This window comes from Emydura macquarii, unplaced genomic scaffold (genome assembly GCF_026122565.2).
Source record: "Emydura macquarii macquarii isolate MOO-44397 ecotype Brisbane River unplaced genomic scaffold, CSIRO-AGI_Emac_v2 contig_2768, whole genome shotgun sequence".
NCBI lineage: Eukaryota > Metazoa > Chordata > Testudines > Chelidae > Emydura > Emydura macquarii.
Window position 1 is genome coordinate 25,348,161 of NW_027132905.1, and position 15,480 is coordinate 25,363,640.

General features: G+C 38.7%; 1 protein-coding gene across 2 annotated transcripts in view; it reads left to right on the top strand.

The window, feature by feature from the left end:
• DOCK2 (dedicator of cytokinesis 2) overlaps positions 1–15,480 on the top strand; it is a 407,820-nt gene that overhangs the window by 371,577 nt on the left and 20,763 nt on the right. Inside the window, exons 36-41 of one of the 2 annotated variants that reach the window (XM_067566686.1) lie at positions 28–132; positions 2,613–2,754; positions 6,693–6,774; positions 7,221–7,305; positions 9,010–9,096; positions 12,679–12,763. In XM_067566686.1, coding sequence (XP_067422787.1) covers positions 28–132; positions 2,613–2,754; positions 6,693–6,774; positions 7,221–7,305; positions 9,010–9,096; positions 12,679–12,763 — 586 coding nt within the window. The remainder of the gene's footprint in view (positions 1–27; positions 133–2,612; positions 2,755–6,692; positions 6,775–7,220; positions 7,306–9,009; positions 9,097–12,678; positions 12,764–15,480) is intronic. The other variant, XM_067566685.1, reaches the window with a different exon arrangement.

Here is a 15,480-nt window from a genome sequence, read left to right on the forward strand (position 1 = left end):
ATGAGAAATCATCATTTTTGCTTTCAGATTCAACAAGCTAAATTTTATGAAAACATCATGAAAATTCTGAGGCCTAAACCAGACTACTTTGCTGTTGGATATTATGGCCAAGGATTCCCCACATTCCTCAGGGTAAGTTTCTCTATTTTGTATATTTCTCCTTCAACAATTTTTATATTCTCCTAAAAAACAGTAAAGATGTAATTAGTCTCTGGGGAAAATTGGTCTTTTAATCCTGCATTGGCACCAGATTTCACAATTATCTGAAGTATTATTTGTTATAGTAGCACATTAAAACTTTCTCGGATGGAAATACTTTTAAGTTGATTATATTCCCTTTCAGACTAAAATATCCTTATAGAATTAGTGATGGAGTAAAAGGGCAGCATACTGAATTAGGCTGCCCAAATGTTACATATTTCACAGGCAGACTAATGAAGGTACAGGACATCAGCAAACAATGGAATGATGCTTGGAGTTCATATCAAATCTTAAAATCTAGTTTATTTTCACACACACTTGTACTTTTTGGTGCCTCTCATCATGATCTGACAAAAGAGGACACCCAAACTGCTCCTTAGCTACACCTTCTGGGGGCTTATCAGAGAGACAAGAGACAGTTAACGTGTGGCCAACTCAGGTTAAATCTACAGTGCTCTAACTTGCTGCACATGAACTGGTCATGTGGACCCTGCTACTGTACACTAAGGGTTTGTCTACACTGCATCTGGGAACAAGCCTCCCAGACCAAGTAAACAGATTGGCACTAGCTTGGCTCCAACTAGTGCACTAATAGTAATGTAGATGATGCAGCTCCAGCAGGGACTCAGGCTAGCTTGGACGCAGGAGGCTGGGTAAGCTTGAGAATAGGAGCTGCTTGGCACAGGAGCTGCACCTCCATCTCTACCCAGTGAACTTCACTGCCTGGCTAGTTCAGATGGTTTCACAGCCACACAGACCTGGTGTTTGTCTTGCACCAAGGTGTGTATTTATTTCTCTCTTACATGGTAATACTGTACAATAAGGGCTCCCAGCAAAAGTAGACTCCCCAGCCAAAGCTCACCCTCTGAGCTTCCTTCTGACTTCCTCTTGAGCTGCCCCTTGGTTCCTGTTTCCTCTCTCTTATTCTCTCCCAATTATCTTGTTAGCCCTGTGATTGTCATGCAGATGCTCACAATTCCCCACCAGAAAGTGTTTAGCTGCCCTCACCTGGATCTGCAGCCTTCCCCAGGCTGCAGCAACATCAGTGATCAGGATGCATCTTGTTACACTGCCATCTGAACTGTAACGTCCACACTGCTATTTTTAGTGCACTAGCTTGAATCTGTCAACCTGCACTGGATGGCTTGCTCCCAGCTGCATGCAGACATACCCTGAAAGTTCCACAATGCACTTTGACATATTGCCTATAACTTTGGTACTGCCTACAGCAACAGGTCAAAGAGTATTAGCGAGCTGGTAGTGCAAGGTAGCAGGGTCTGCATCGCCAGTTAGTGCCCGGCAAGCTAGAACGTTGTAGATTTACACCTCAGCTTGTCACATACTAAGTCTCTGTATAGACATACACTGAATCAGGGCTATTAGCTATCTAAACACACATACACTAATTAACACCCCCTGCCCCAATGCCTGTTCATCTATTCTTTGCCTTTTTTCATCTTAGAACCTCAGTCAAGAACACAAGTAAAAATAGGTATTTTCAAAAGAACTCAAGTTACTGAGGCCCCAAGTCCAACTGAACTTCACTGGCAATTGTCAGCCTAATTCCCATAGGCTTCTTTGAAAATCCCAGCAACCATCACTTATAATTTTCAATATCACTGTGCTTGTCTTGATCCTATGGTGCTACCCGGACAGCTGTTTCTGCCCATCATGTCTGTCAAAGTATTAGTGCATTGAAATATTTGTCACTGTCCAGATGCCATGTCTAAATGAGGATCCCCCTCCCTTAGGTACATTTGCTGTACCTATAAGATATCATGGTAGTTCCAATTAAGGGTGAAATACATCCTCATGCTTGAGCAGCCATACAAGGACCCCCTTCACCAGTCCAGTCTTACATACTGAAGTTATATGGAGGACATTTGGTAAAACCTCTGCACAGGAGTGAATTTCACCTTATTCTTAGGTATTAGGTATTTGGGTTAAGATACTTATTTACTTGCCTTTCTTTAATTTAATAACAATAAAATCCCCCCTGCCCCAAGCTTAAAAAATTTACACTGAACGGGTGTGTTTCCTTATTTATAAGGGCATCTGCCTCTTGCCTTTCTGGTATTATCAAGCGATCTTATCACACCAAGTACACTAAACAGCAGATGAGAACTCCTTGGAATTAATTGTGCTATAAATGCTATTATTGTTGTAAAGGGACATCCCAAATTTGCCATTTTCTCTCCGTCTCACAGCATGAAGCATTATCTTTGGGGAATCAGTGACACTTTCCTGTGGCTAGTGGAAGTGGGTTATAATAAATTATTTATATTCCTGAAACAATTAGAGATTCCACTCAGGTGAAGAGACCTCACTGTGCTAGGCATTGTATAAACACACACACAGTCTGTGCCCCAAAGACCTTCCAGTCTAAGAAACCTAGTATTTGTCTCTTGCAGAACAAAGTGTTCATCTACCGTGGGAAGGAATATGAGCGGAGAGAAGATTTCCAAGCACAGTTGATGAGCCAGTTCCCAAATGCAGAGAAGATGAACACCACCTCAGCCCCTGGAGAGGACATGAAAAACTCACCTGGTCAATGTATCCTTAAAGATAGGAATTTACAGATTAAGGAAGAAATAATAAGCTTGTTTTAGCAAGAGAGTCTGACAGCAACACTGTTGAAGTTCATGGTTCCTGTGAATCATGGTATACAGCAATAGTACTCACTGTTACTAAGGCTATGTTCAGACTGATGGCGGCAAAATTGCCACCGCCAGATCTATCTTTCTTGATCGATTGAGTGGTCAGTGACACCTGCTCAATCAATCAGGAAGTCGACTGAGTAAGTCCACCCCCTCAAGTAGCGTAGCGCTGAGCCAACGGGAATGCTGTTCTCAGCGCAGTGAGAACAGCGCGTAGAAGGGAAGCTGAGCAGTCGACGTCAGTTACGCAAACTACTCTATGTAGTTTGCATAACTCCCGTCGATTGCTGCCGAATCGCGCAGTCAGTGTGAACCAGCCCTAAGAGTGGTTCTGGGAGACTTGATCATTCAAGGTTCTGAGTATCTTCTGAGGTGCTGAACATCCTCAAATCCTCTTAACCATGAAAAAAACAGAACCAAGCTGCCTTGCTTTCCTGTAGATGTACTTGGGTCAGAGAGAAGGGATTTTTCCAGTTTTAGTAAGCAGATGTGGCTTGAAGACATACAAGGCTGCCATAAAAAAGATGGAGAAAAGATGTTCTCTCTTGCCACAGAGGTCATTATAAGAGGCAATGAGATCAAGCTATAGCATAGCAGATTTGGATTGAATCTCTGGAAAAATTTCCTAATTGTAAGAACAGTAGGACAGTAGGAACAGACTGCCTAGGGAGGTTGTGGAAGCTCCTTCACTGGAGGTTTTCAAAAGGAGCCATCTGTCTTGGATGGTTTAGACCCAACAAATCCTGCATCTGTCCCTCAATTGTAAAAAAGGAGGGTAAGGATTTTTACCTCACAGGGGAACTGTGAGGATGAATTTATGATTGTTTGGCAAGCACTTTGAGAGGCTCAGCTGGAGGGCTCTCTATCAGTGCAAAGTGTTGTTATTAAATAGAATTAATGCATGTGTTCTGTCCGTAACAACAAATCTTATGAACTGCTAAATTCACTTAATTTGTATGTTTTCTTAGCATACTATCAGTATTGCTTACATCTTTTCAGTATTTCTTAGTTCCTTTCAGTACCATGATATTTCCGAATGATAAGAAAATGCAATGTTTTGTTGAAACATCATAAATATAAATGTTTTGCTATTCAGTTAGTTATTCTGTACTATGCTTTTTAAGGGCCCAGACTTGCTTATTGAACTTGCACATGAAGTCTTGTAACCATTATGCATATTTTTAAGAGTACTTTATAACAGCTTGTCAAGATATCATCTCTTCCTTTCTCAGTCTCCAACACTCAAGAGAAAACAAAAGCACTTACAAAGGAGCTCTTATTGTGTTTAATTTACCCTCCATTCTAAAAATCATACTTTAGCACAAAGACGTGATAGCTTTTGAAATCCACCCAGCCTGTTCCTACCTGCTGGGCATCATTTCAGAAGGCTATTATAATGACCAAACACCCTCTTCATTTTTTATTTGAATAGTATGTTGCAATTGTCTTCAAAAGCTGCAAACAACATTTGGGCTTCATTGTCAGGCTTCCTAGAACTGCTTGTAAATAAATAATGAACATGCTTGTCTAACATTTGAACTCTATGTTTAAAACTACTCAGTCACTGACACATGTCTTGTCTCACCAGCTTGTTCCTTTTCTCTCTCTCTAAGAAAACCTTTTTGTTAGTATTAGAATACAGTAGTGGCACAGTGACATAATTCTCAACACGACCCCTTCATCCCCAAAATGCACCTGTATTACTGCACTTAGGGCTTGTCTACATAGTATGTTAAGGTTCATCAGCTGAAGTGTAAATCTAGTGCACAACATATTGTGCACTAACTGGCCCAAGTTGATTCTGCTGCTGCGCACTAAAAGTTTTCTAGTGTGCACTGATGTAGTCCTATGGTACTATTTAACGCACACTAGGAAACTTGTGCTGCACACCAGCAGAGTCCACGTGGTCCAGTTAGTGCACGACATGCTGGTGTGCACTAGAATTTCTATCCCAGCTGGTGCCACACTAACACACCTTATAGACAAGCTCTTCATGTTTTAAATGCCTTTGTGGGACTTGTGGTGGGAAGGGTGGCAGGGTGGGTGTGGGAAGGGGGTTTGCATGAGCTGGGTAATATTTTATATTTGCTCTCCACTGCAATTGAAATGGGCAAAATAACCTTTTTTTAAAGACTCTTGATGAAAAGCAAAACTAACAAGCAAACAAGAGCATTTGAAAACTTTAGAGAAGGTTGTTCATTGGCGTTCAGCTCTCCAGAGGTGACAGCTCACTGCGGCACCAGCAATACCTGAAGGAATTCAGCTGCAGAGAGTGATCATTTCATAAAAGTGACAAACACCCATTTAAGTGGCACCTCAGCTTCCAGTTCACATGTATATACTATTTCTCTTCTAAGGTTTCTTCCCATCGTGCCCACCCTCTCTCTCGCCCAGTTCTGGGGCAGTCTGCCTATTTTAGTTTTCTTTCAAGTTCACGCATAGTTTACCTTTAACAACTTCAGTTGCAACAACAGTGGTGAGCAATGCCTTTAAACTGGCAGGTTGTCTATCAGGTGGCACTCCTGACTTTTACAGGCTTTTCTTTCAACGCTTTCATTGGCCTTCATTGAAGGCCACATGCAAGACATCCTTGAACACTGTTTTGATTGAAACTACCCTCGTACACTACTTCCTCTTTATAGATCCCACTGTCATGCCATACATCACCAGGCGGTGGCGACATGGCAGTGGGGTTCCTAGCCTTTGGAATGTGCTACATATCTCACATCATCATTCTCCCTTCTGTTTCAAAAAGGACTTATGCATATTTTGTTGTTTGGTCTGTTCCTGCTGGATCGCACACTTCTTGTCCCTTTTTCCTCATGTTCTGCTCTGGACCATTAGAAAGACATTGGTTTGGATCTGGATTCAAATGTTCCCAGAATTCACTGTGGGTGAGCAAAAGGTAACCAAAAGATCAGATATTACAGTTTAAATCCAGGATTATTTTTTATCTCCTTTTTAAAACTGTATATTTATTATTTGTAGGTTTTCCTATTGCACTCATCATTGTTCTATCTGAGCACCTCACGTGCATTCTTGATTTTATCAACACTCTGGTGAGGTAGGGAAGTAATATTACTTCCATTTTACAGATGGGGACCTGAAGCACAGAGAGACTTGCCCAAGATAACATTGGAAGTATATGGATGGCAGTCAGAAATGGAAGCCAGATCTCATGAGTTCAGTCCAGTGCCTTAAGGACTAAACTATTATTTGCTCAGAATCTGCCATCCTTGCTCAGAATAAATAGCAATTCACACCTAAGTGATTGCATTAAAATCAATGGAACTTGTCAAAGAACAAGGCACTACTACACATAAGAAAAGGTGGCAGAGTCTGACCTTAAGTGCTTGAGTGAAGAGTGTAAGAGTATAGTTTATGCTGACCCAATATTCTTCTGAAACTATAGCACCCACTTATAAAAGAGAAATCTAAAATACAAGTGACACATTGGGCCAAAGATTAAAACTTTAAATATCATGACATTTTGCCAATCAATGCTATGCGTTATGCCTATGTCAAAGTTAAGTAATGAAAATATTTGTATCAAATGCTTTATCATAAAATAGGCTTTGTTTTGTAATACAATAAACAATTCAGTGTGATAAATTAACTCATAGGCATCTAACTTAACAAACAGTAAACCTACTCAGATAATTGTATTGTATAGATCTCAAAATTAATCTGATTTTCAGTGTTAATGCCTAATATTTCTTCTCTAGAACAGAAATCTTAGAGAATTGTTCTTGGACAATATGTTGTTTGTTTTCCATGCTGCATAACATCTTTCATATTAATACTTCATATGTCCTTAACCTGTGTGATTTTTAGACATTCAGTGTTTTACTGTGCAACCAGTTTTGGAGGAGCATACAAGATTCAAAAATAAGCCAGTACCTGAACAAATTATAAAGTAAGTTTGCTTCTGTTTGATAAATGTTACCATGAAAGGCATGAGAGTCTGGGTTAATAGTCTAAGAAAAACAATCAGTTTATTAACACAGCCAGTTTATTGGTGAGCCAAGGTGCATGCACTTCTCAGTTACTAAATATATTTTACCTAACATTTCAAAGAACCTCATCAGCCATTTAAACACTACTGTATGCTTACTGGGGGGGGAGCACAACTTACGCCGGTTGTGAGGCCAAATTCTGTTCCAATATATACCCACTGCAGCTATAGTGATTTCAGTGGACCTGAAAGGTTGTATGCCACGGTAGTGTTTTGCCACAATCTACTTTTCTTCTTCCAAAAACAGTTCTCAGCCACTTATCCAGGCAAAAAGAGAAGAGTTTACTTTGATGGTGGGATCCTGCTGTGCTTGTATTATGCTTTTTTATTTTCTTTAAATCTTTCAGCTTTTATAAGTCCAACTATGTCCAACGATTCCACTACTCAAGACCAGTCAGAAAAGGATCTATTGACCCTGAAAATGAATTTGCTGTAAGTAATTTTTTGACATGGCAGCACCTTTGTAAAACTTGTTGCTATGACTGTGAATTCAGAGCTTAATCTTTTAATAACCACGCCCATCTTTTCCTCTATGGCAGGCCTGGTTTCAATATCTGAAACAACACCTATTATCATTTCAACTGCAATTTAAAGCAAACTAAGGCGTCTCTATTTCTCCATTATCCTAAAAGTACCTTTTCTATATATTCTCATTTTACATTTCCTGATTTGTATTCTAATTTCTCATTTAATGATCTTAATACATCATTATTTGAATTTTAGGCAAAACCTCTCAGTTAAATATGTTAAATACAATACTGTTATTCAGGGAAGTTCTATAATAAAATTTTCTTTTTGTTAAACAAGACAAAATATAAATACATATCAATAAAATGCTTTGCCACCAATACTTTATAACAGCTCCACTCATAAGCTACTACTATGGGCTAATGAGTGTAAATTGTCTGTTTTCATTACTCATGTGAAGTGTTGAGAGTACTGTATATAGCATAGTGACTCACATCCGTTGTTTATTTGTAATTGTATTACTAAACAATTACTAAAGTTACGAGTTTTAATACACTCTGAGATCTACAGGTGCTATAAATTATATGATTTCTATAGTGCCATGCAATAGTGTGGTAAGTTTTCATACTTCAGAAGGATAAATATATAATGTTTTATTAGTCATGTCATAAAATTGTACATTTGAATATGTATTTTTCTAGTCACATTTTTATGGTAAGCCAGTGCTATCAAGAAATTAGTGGGAAAAACAACTTACGTTTCAGATTTATAAGTGCGCTTTGTTTCAAAATTGTATGAAGCACTTAAATTACGTGTATATTCTGATCAGAGACTAACAGTCCTAGCTAGAGGTGGGCGGGGAGTGTACACACTAACCCAAATCTAGAGCAAGTGATACGAACTCCATCCCGTACTTCCAGTTCTACAACTTTAATGTACTGGCAGGGTGATGCAGAACACGTCTGTCTGAGAATCAGACATGATGGTAACACAGTGTACCTTGAAATTGCTTTAGAAGCAGTAAGGGATTATTCCTCACACCACCTTTTGAGGAAGGTAAATATTAGTATTTCTGTTTTACATATGGGGGCAGTTGAGACAGTTAGGCTGTGTCAGCATTAGACCTGATGTTAAAATTTCCCACTGTTGCCACCACCAACTTGACTCCACATGGTAACAATAATAGGAGCATTAGGCTAGGCAGGCTACTAGCAGTTTAATCCATCATATTGTCTAATCTGTTTAGAACAACAAAGTGGTTAAAGTGCTTGCATCCTAATACAGAACTCCTACTGCTGCTAGCACCAGTGTTTTTTCCTTAGTTTCTCAATCCAGAGTAAAGAAGGCCCAGAGTAAGTGATTAAACAGAGACCACATAGTCAGTAATGGCAGTGTTGGGAATAGATGTTAGAAGTTCAAGGGTTGGGTTCCTTTTCTTCCTTCCCTTGCCTCATATAGACTGAGAGCTTAAAGATGATCTAGTTTTGAAACAATAAAGCATAAATTGCTGGGCTGGATTCCCATTGCCACGTCTTTCTATGCACAAATTATTGTGTGTTGTTTTTCTACCTAACCTTTTATTCTGCAATGTATCTCTCATCAAGCCTTAAATATCCTGAAAAGACTAAGGTTTCAATCCTGTATTCTCTCTTTTTTTTAAAAAAACAGTCTATGTGGATTGAGAGAACATCATTTGTTACAGCTTACAAACTTCCTGGAATTCTGCGTTGGTTTGAGGTTGTCTCCATGTCACAGGTATGTATTAACATGCTAAGTATCCTGCTATCTGAATTAATTAATTATAGTGTATTAATGAATGACTTAATCTGAATTAAGTGTAGCAGTTCTAACACAGGCTGATTTTGAGATTAAATGGTTCAAAAATTTATCTTTATCAAATTTTTTAAATTTTCTAAATGTTCTCATGAGACTATTGCCCTGCACTTTTTAGTTTTTCGGTGAAATCCCTGCAAGCTTCATGGAAACTATCTAAAAACACCATAATAGAGGCTCAAACTATATGTACTACCCCCACCTCCATTTAAAAAAAAAAAAAAAAAAGTAATACGAGGACCAAAAAAAATCACCATGAATAACCAGCAGAGGGAAAGAGGCAGTTAGAGGCAAAAAGGCAATTTTTTAAAACTGGCATTCAAATCCAATGAAGGAAAATAGAAAGGAGCATAAACTCTGCCAAGTCAAAGTAAACATTAATAAGTTACTAGGACTAGATAGTTTTCACCCAAGCATTGTGAAGGAACTCAAATATAAATCAGCAACTGTACCAGATGACTGGTGGATAGCTAATGTAACGCTGATTTAAAAAAAAAAAATGCTTCAGAGGCAATCCTGGCAATTACAGGCCAGTAAACCTAACTTCAGTACCAGGCAAATTGATTGAAACTCTAGTAAAGAACAGAATTATCAGACATATGCATGAACATATGTTGGGGAACACACGGCTTTTTTCAAGGGAAATCATGCCTCACCAATCTTTTAGAATTCTTTGAGGAAGGTCAAGAAACATGTATATAAGGGTGATCCAGTGGATCTAGTATACTCAGATTTTCAGAAAGCCTTTGACAAAGTCCCACACCAAAGGCTCTTCAGCAAAGTAGAAATCATGGGATAAGAGGGAAGGTTATCTAGAGGATCAGTAACTGATTAAAAGATAGGAAAATAAGTGGAAGAATAAATGGTAAGTTTTCTCAATGGAAGGAGGCAGATAGTGGGGTCCCCAATGGTCTGTACTGAACCAGTGCTGTTCAGTATATTCATACATGATCTGGAAAAGAGGATAAACAGTGAGGTGCAAAAGTGCAGATAGTACTAAAGTCCAGACTTGAGGGATATCATGAAATTGGATGACTATGCAACAAAATGGCAAAGTAAGGCACATTTGGAAAAAAATTATCCCAACTATATATATACAAAATGATGGGATCTAAATTAGCCGTTGCCACTCAAGAAGGAGATCTTGAAGTCATTGTGGATAGTTCTCTGAAAACATTTGCTCAATGTGCGGTGGCAGTCAAAAAGAATGTTTGGAGTCATTAGGAAAGGGATAGATGATAAGACTGAAACTATCACAATGTCACTAATCCATGGTACACCCACATCTTGACTACTGTGTTCAGTTGTGGTTGCCCTATCTGAAAAAGGATACAGTAGAATTGGAAAAAGTACAGAGAAGGGCAACATAAGTGATTAGGGGTATGGAACAGTTTCCATATGAGGAGAGATTAAAAACATGGGACTTTTCAGTTTGGAAAAGAGATGAGGGGGGATATGATAGAGGTCTATAAAATCATGACTGATGTGGAAAAACTAAGTAAGGAAGTGTTATTTACTCCTCACAACAGAAGAACTTGAGGTCCCCATACAAAATTAATAGGCAGGAGGTTTTAAATGAACAAAATTAAGTATTTCTTCACAGAATGCACAGTCCACCTGTAACTCATTGCCAGGGGATGTTGTGAAACTATAAGTGGGTTCAAAAAAGAATTAGATAAGTTCATGTAGGATCAATGGCTGCTAGTCATGATATTTTGGGATGCGAGCCCATGTTCTGGGTGTCCTTAAACCTCTGACTTACAGAAGCTGGGACTGAATGACGGGATGGATATTTCAATAATTGCAATGTTCTGTTCATTCCCTTTGAAGCATCTGGCACTGGCTTCTGTCATTAGATAGGATACTGGGCTAGATGGACCCAATAGGTGGACTGTTCTTATATTGTATACTATATAATATATATAGTAAATGAAATCATGAATTCACACTACTGGGGCTCTTTTGGATAATGTTGACCACTAATTTGGCTCCTGAGCCACTGAGATCTGAGTATCACTGGAATACATACATGTAGATGCTCTAAAAGAGACCACAGCGTTAAGAAATATCTGACATGTAGCCTGAAAAAACATTTGGAGGGAAAGGGGTTGCCCCTTTTTCTAACTTGCCTTAACACTTTTTGAAAATTTGATCCACTAAAAATCCCATTGACCATAAAACTCTACATCACTTCAGATTCAGGATCTCAAATGTCCTGTTAAAAGAAGCCTAGACTATGAAGGATAAAACTATAAGAGCTTGATTCAGGGGAAAAAAAATCAGTCCCTCCCACAGAACATAAAAGGCCTGTCCAAAGCCAAATGGAAGCCCTGAAATACAACTAGCAGCACAGAAATGGAATGTGAAGCTTTTATTGCTGCTTCAGACCCATATTAGAACTATCAGAACAAGTTAAAATCTTTACATCTTGACTTATAAAATTTATAGATTTTATAAAGTACAACTCAGGTGGTTCTGAACAATCAGGAATTGGAATTCCATCATTTAGCCAAGCATAGATTTTATGGCCTAAAAGAAGAGAGATTTCATACTTACAAAAACCTGTGGACCCCAAACTGTGGCCAGCTTCACTGAAAAGTTTAACTGGGGCTAACCTCTAGACAAAGCGCCTCATTTTTCAGAGGTATAAAGGGGTGGTTATTTATTCTGAGATGGAAACATGCAGAAAACTTAGTGGTTTTGTTTGAGTTGCAGTCCCTGTGAACCATAAATAATTTGACTGAAAACAATTTGAATATAAATGGCTGGATTCACAGAACTCTGGATTACATTTCTGAGTATTATATTTAAATATTTTGTATAAACTATATATACTTTTTCACATGTGCACACACATAATATTATGTACTTTATATATGCCAATTATAAATATTATCTATTTTCCTGCTAATGTGTCACATTCATCAACATACTAGGATCTTATTGTAAAATCTCCACAAAGGTTTTGCCTGCAGGAAAAACTGCATTTCAAAACTATTTCCTTGGCAATTTAAATGTATAACCAAGTATAGAGATGTGAGTATGAGACTGTCAAATTAAAATTCATTCTTAAAAGAAATACTTTCTTATGTCTGTTACTAACAGCACCCTAAATTATCACAACAAAAAATAAAATCTAATTTTTTTTTTTTACCATTTATAGAGGGATTTTTTTTCATGACACTCATCTTTGAGGATGAAAATAAACTCATTAGTTTCTCTCTCTTGTTTTTATGCATTAACTGCAGTATTAACATACCTCCCAATATTTCAAGTGGCTAAATAAGGACACAGCACTGCTCAGGTTTGGCCTGTCTATCCCTCCATAGATGGAGCTGGAGAAGCGGATGGGCCAAAATTGAGTGGCACTGCAAACCATGTGCCAGGTTGAAATGCCACTTAGTTTGGGGGCCCTCTCAAATGGGGTGTCTGGGGCAAACAAATGGCCCCTCCGTCGTCCTCCCACTGGGCAGACCTGAATGTAGGAAATGTTCACTTCAACAGGCACCAGAGAGGTCTGGGGATCAAAATGGGACAGTGCTGCGAAACCCAGGACTGTTGGGAGATCTGGTGTTAGGGTTTCTAAATTGTATGTAATTTATTTTGTCCTAAAATTATTTCTATTCAGAGTGTTTATATAAAAAAACAAGAGCGAATACCTGACTCTAATTTCCATTTTCCTCCTATTCCAGACCCACATCCCTCAGGCCCTGTGGGCTACCCACTCCCCTCTTCAATGCTCCGTTGTTCTGTTCCACACAAGTCCACATTTTTTCACAATCCCTCATGCTCCTGGCTCAGCCTCTCTTTCTTACTGATATCCTTCATCAAAACTCCCGGGTTAGCTTTCCATCAATATTCAGGTACAACATGGGCTTGAATCCCATCATTGTTTAACAACCGAAAGAGCACTAAGGAAAGCTATATAAATTATCTGAGTTCTGTGAGTACTGATACTCTCCCAAGAGTGGTTTTGTTTTTCCTTTCTTTTCTAGTGTCCCTTCTCCTTCCCTTCCTCTTGTCATCTCCCATTACATCATTTGTCTACTGGAGACTGCAAGCTCGTTGGGGCAAGGACCTTATCTTTTATCTGTTTGTGAAGTGTCATGCATGCCTATGCTGTTATATAAGCACCACCACTTTTAAGTTTAGAGACTTTAATCAGCCATTAAGTTAATAAGGGCTTGTCTGCATGGTACAGCAATGAGCACTAGAGGGGTATGAATTCTAAAGTACACCAGGGTGTTGTGCATTAATTGGCCCTTGTAGACCCTTCTGGCGTGTGCTAAAAATTCCCTAGTGCACATTAACTTAGTACTGTTGAAAAATTTAGCATTGATCTAATATAATCTAATATCAATGAGACAGTACTACACTAACACACACTGGGGAACTTTTAGTCCACACCAACATGGTCTACACAGACCAGTTATCATGCCAAAATGTTCGGGACACTATAGAATTTACACCCCTCTAGTGCACTTTGCCACACCATATAAACAAGCCCTAAGAAGCAAACATTTAATTTGCAACTGTTACAGTATATCTGAATCATCAGCAGGAGAATACTCTGTGGGGCTAGACAGACACACAAGAGGTTCCTAAAAGTGGGATTTGTCTTAAGCATTAACCTTCATTTCCCATATACTTAAGGTTAAATGGCTATTTATACATATAGTATTACTTTCTATATAACCAACAAGTTGCTAAAGGAGCAAAAAATATCTTGGTGGATTTTTAATGACGTGATCACAAATAACCTCATCTATATCCTGATCTTACATTGGAGCACAGTGCTGTACCAGATTTAGAAGGGGAACATGGTACTTTGCGATCACCTCTTTCCCTCCTTTCTTCTCAGGCAACATGACTACGGGTGCATCTCTGCACCTCCTGTCCCACTTTGAGCATTGGCACAATGTCCATCTTTTTCTGAAGGTAGCCAGCTCTTCCCCCCCAACACACCCCCAGCAACAAAAGAGAGAACAGAACAAGTTGCTGCTATAAATAAGACACAGAAAAATATCAACTTTTCCTCTTACTCTTCCTTGTTTTGACAGAACCCAATTCTTTGCTGCATGAATGGAGACAAGGAAAGGTCTTGTTCTGAGAGACCTGATACTGCTACAATAGCTCTATCACAGACATCAAACCCATTATGATTTTAGTTAAGAACTCAAAATTGCCATGGGAGAGGGTCAACAGATATTACAAAAAATCATCATCTATGATACAAAAAGATGTTTGTGTTACAGCCTTGAATATTTGATTCCTAGTGCAAGAAGCCTGCATTTCAAAAACATGTCCTGCTAGAGCAAGAAATCACTAAAGAGTTGTACCTTTTTTTTTTTTTTTGGTGCCTTCCTTATATTTTCTGGTCTTTTCCTTTGTTCCTGATTACAAAGGACAACTGCAAGAATGCAACATCTTCGTTTCCTAGGAGTTCGTCTGCTCCTGCTGCTATTCTTCACCTGAAGTCATAATCTTCTATTTGTGACATCTCAGTTGGTTACTTTGCTATTGATTATAATTTCAGAGGCCTATACAAGGGGATTATGAATTCAGAGATGGGGAATATGCAACAGTAGTGAAAGTATTCTTTAGAAATCCTAATCCTGTTTTTTAGTCAGATGTCTTGTGGAGAGATGATTGCCTAAAATACACAAAAGATATATAAGAAGGGTTGCTTGTCAATGAATTTTTTCCTTAAAGCTCTGCTGTGATGGGTCACTTCTTCACCCCCCTCCACCTCTCCTCTACACGCACACATAGATATTATTAAAAATGTTTACTTTAAAGAAATATTTGCACTTCCTCAGTGCTCTCAAAACAAGAAAGGAAAGTAGAGGAAGCGTTGTACAATGGATCTATATCTGTACAGCATTCTTGAGAGCTGGCTGAAAAGCACAGCTTGGCCCTATATTAATTCATCTATTCCAGCTGAACTCTTGTTTAGTGTGAGCCCAAGGAGGTTTGAGGAATCAGCATGATTTTTGTTTTGTTTTTTGGACTTCATCAGACAAAGATGACAACGCTGCCCTAGGGATGGGTTAATTGATTTGTATCTAGCTAGTATGAAAATCCCAGTGTACAGTGGTTCTGGAAAACCTGGTCCAATAGAAGCCAGCCTTTTCCAGACATCCTACCCAGCTTTACCAAATCACTAAGATTCCTTGCTCCAGTTGATTTTCATGACTTGGCAGAGTACTTCTCAGGTGAGATGGGTACTTATTTAGCTCATATTGACAGGCACACTCTGAAGCTTTTCATGATAGGTATTAAAAATTTACCATCAACATGGTCAAG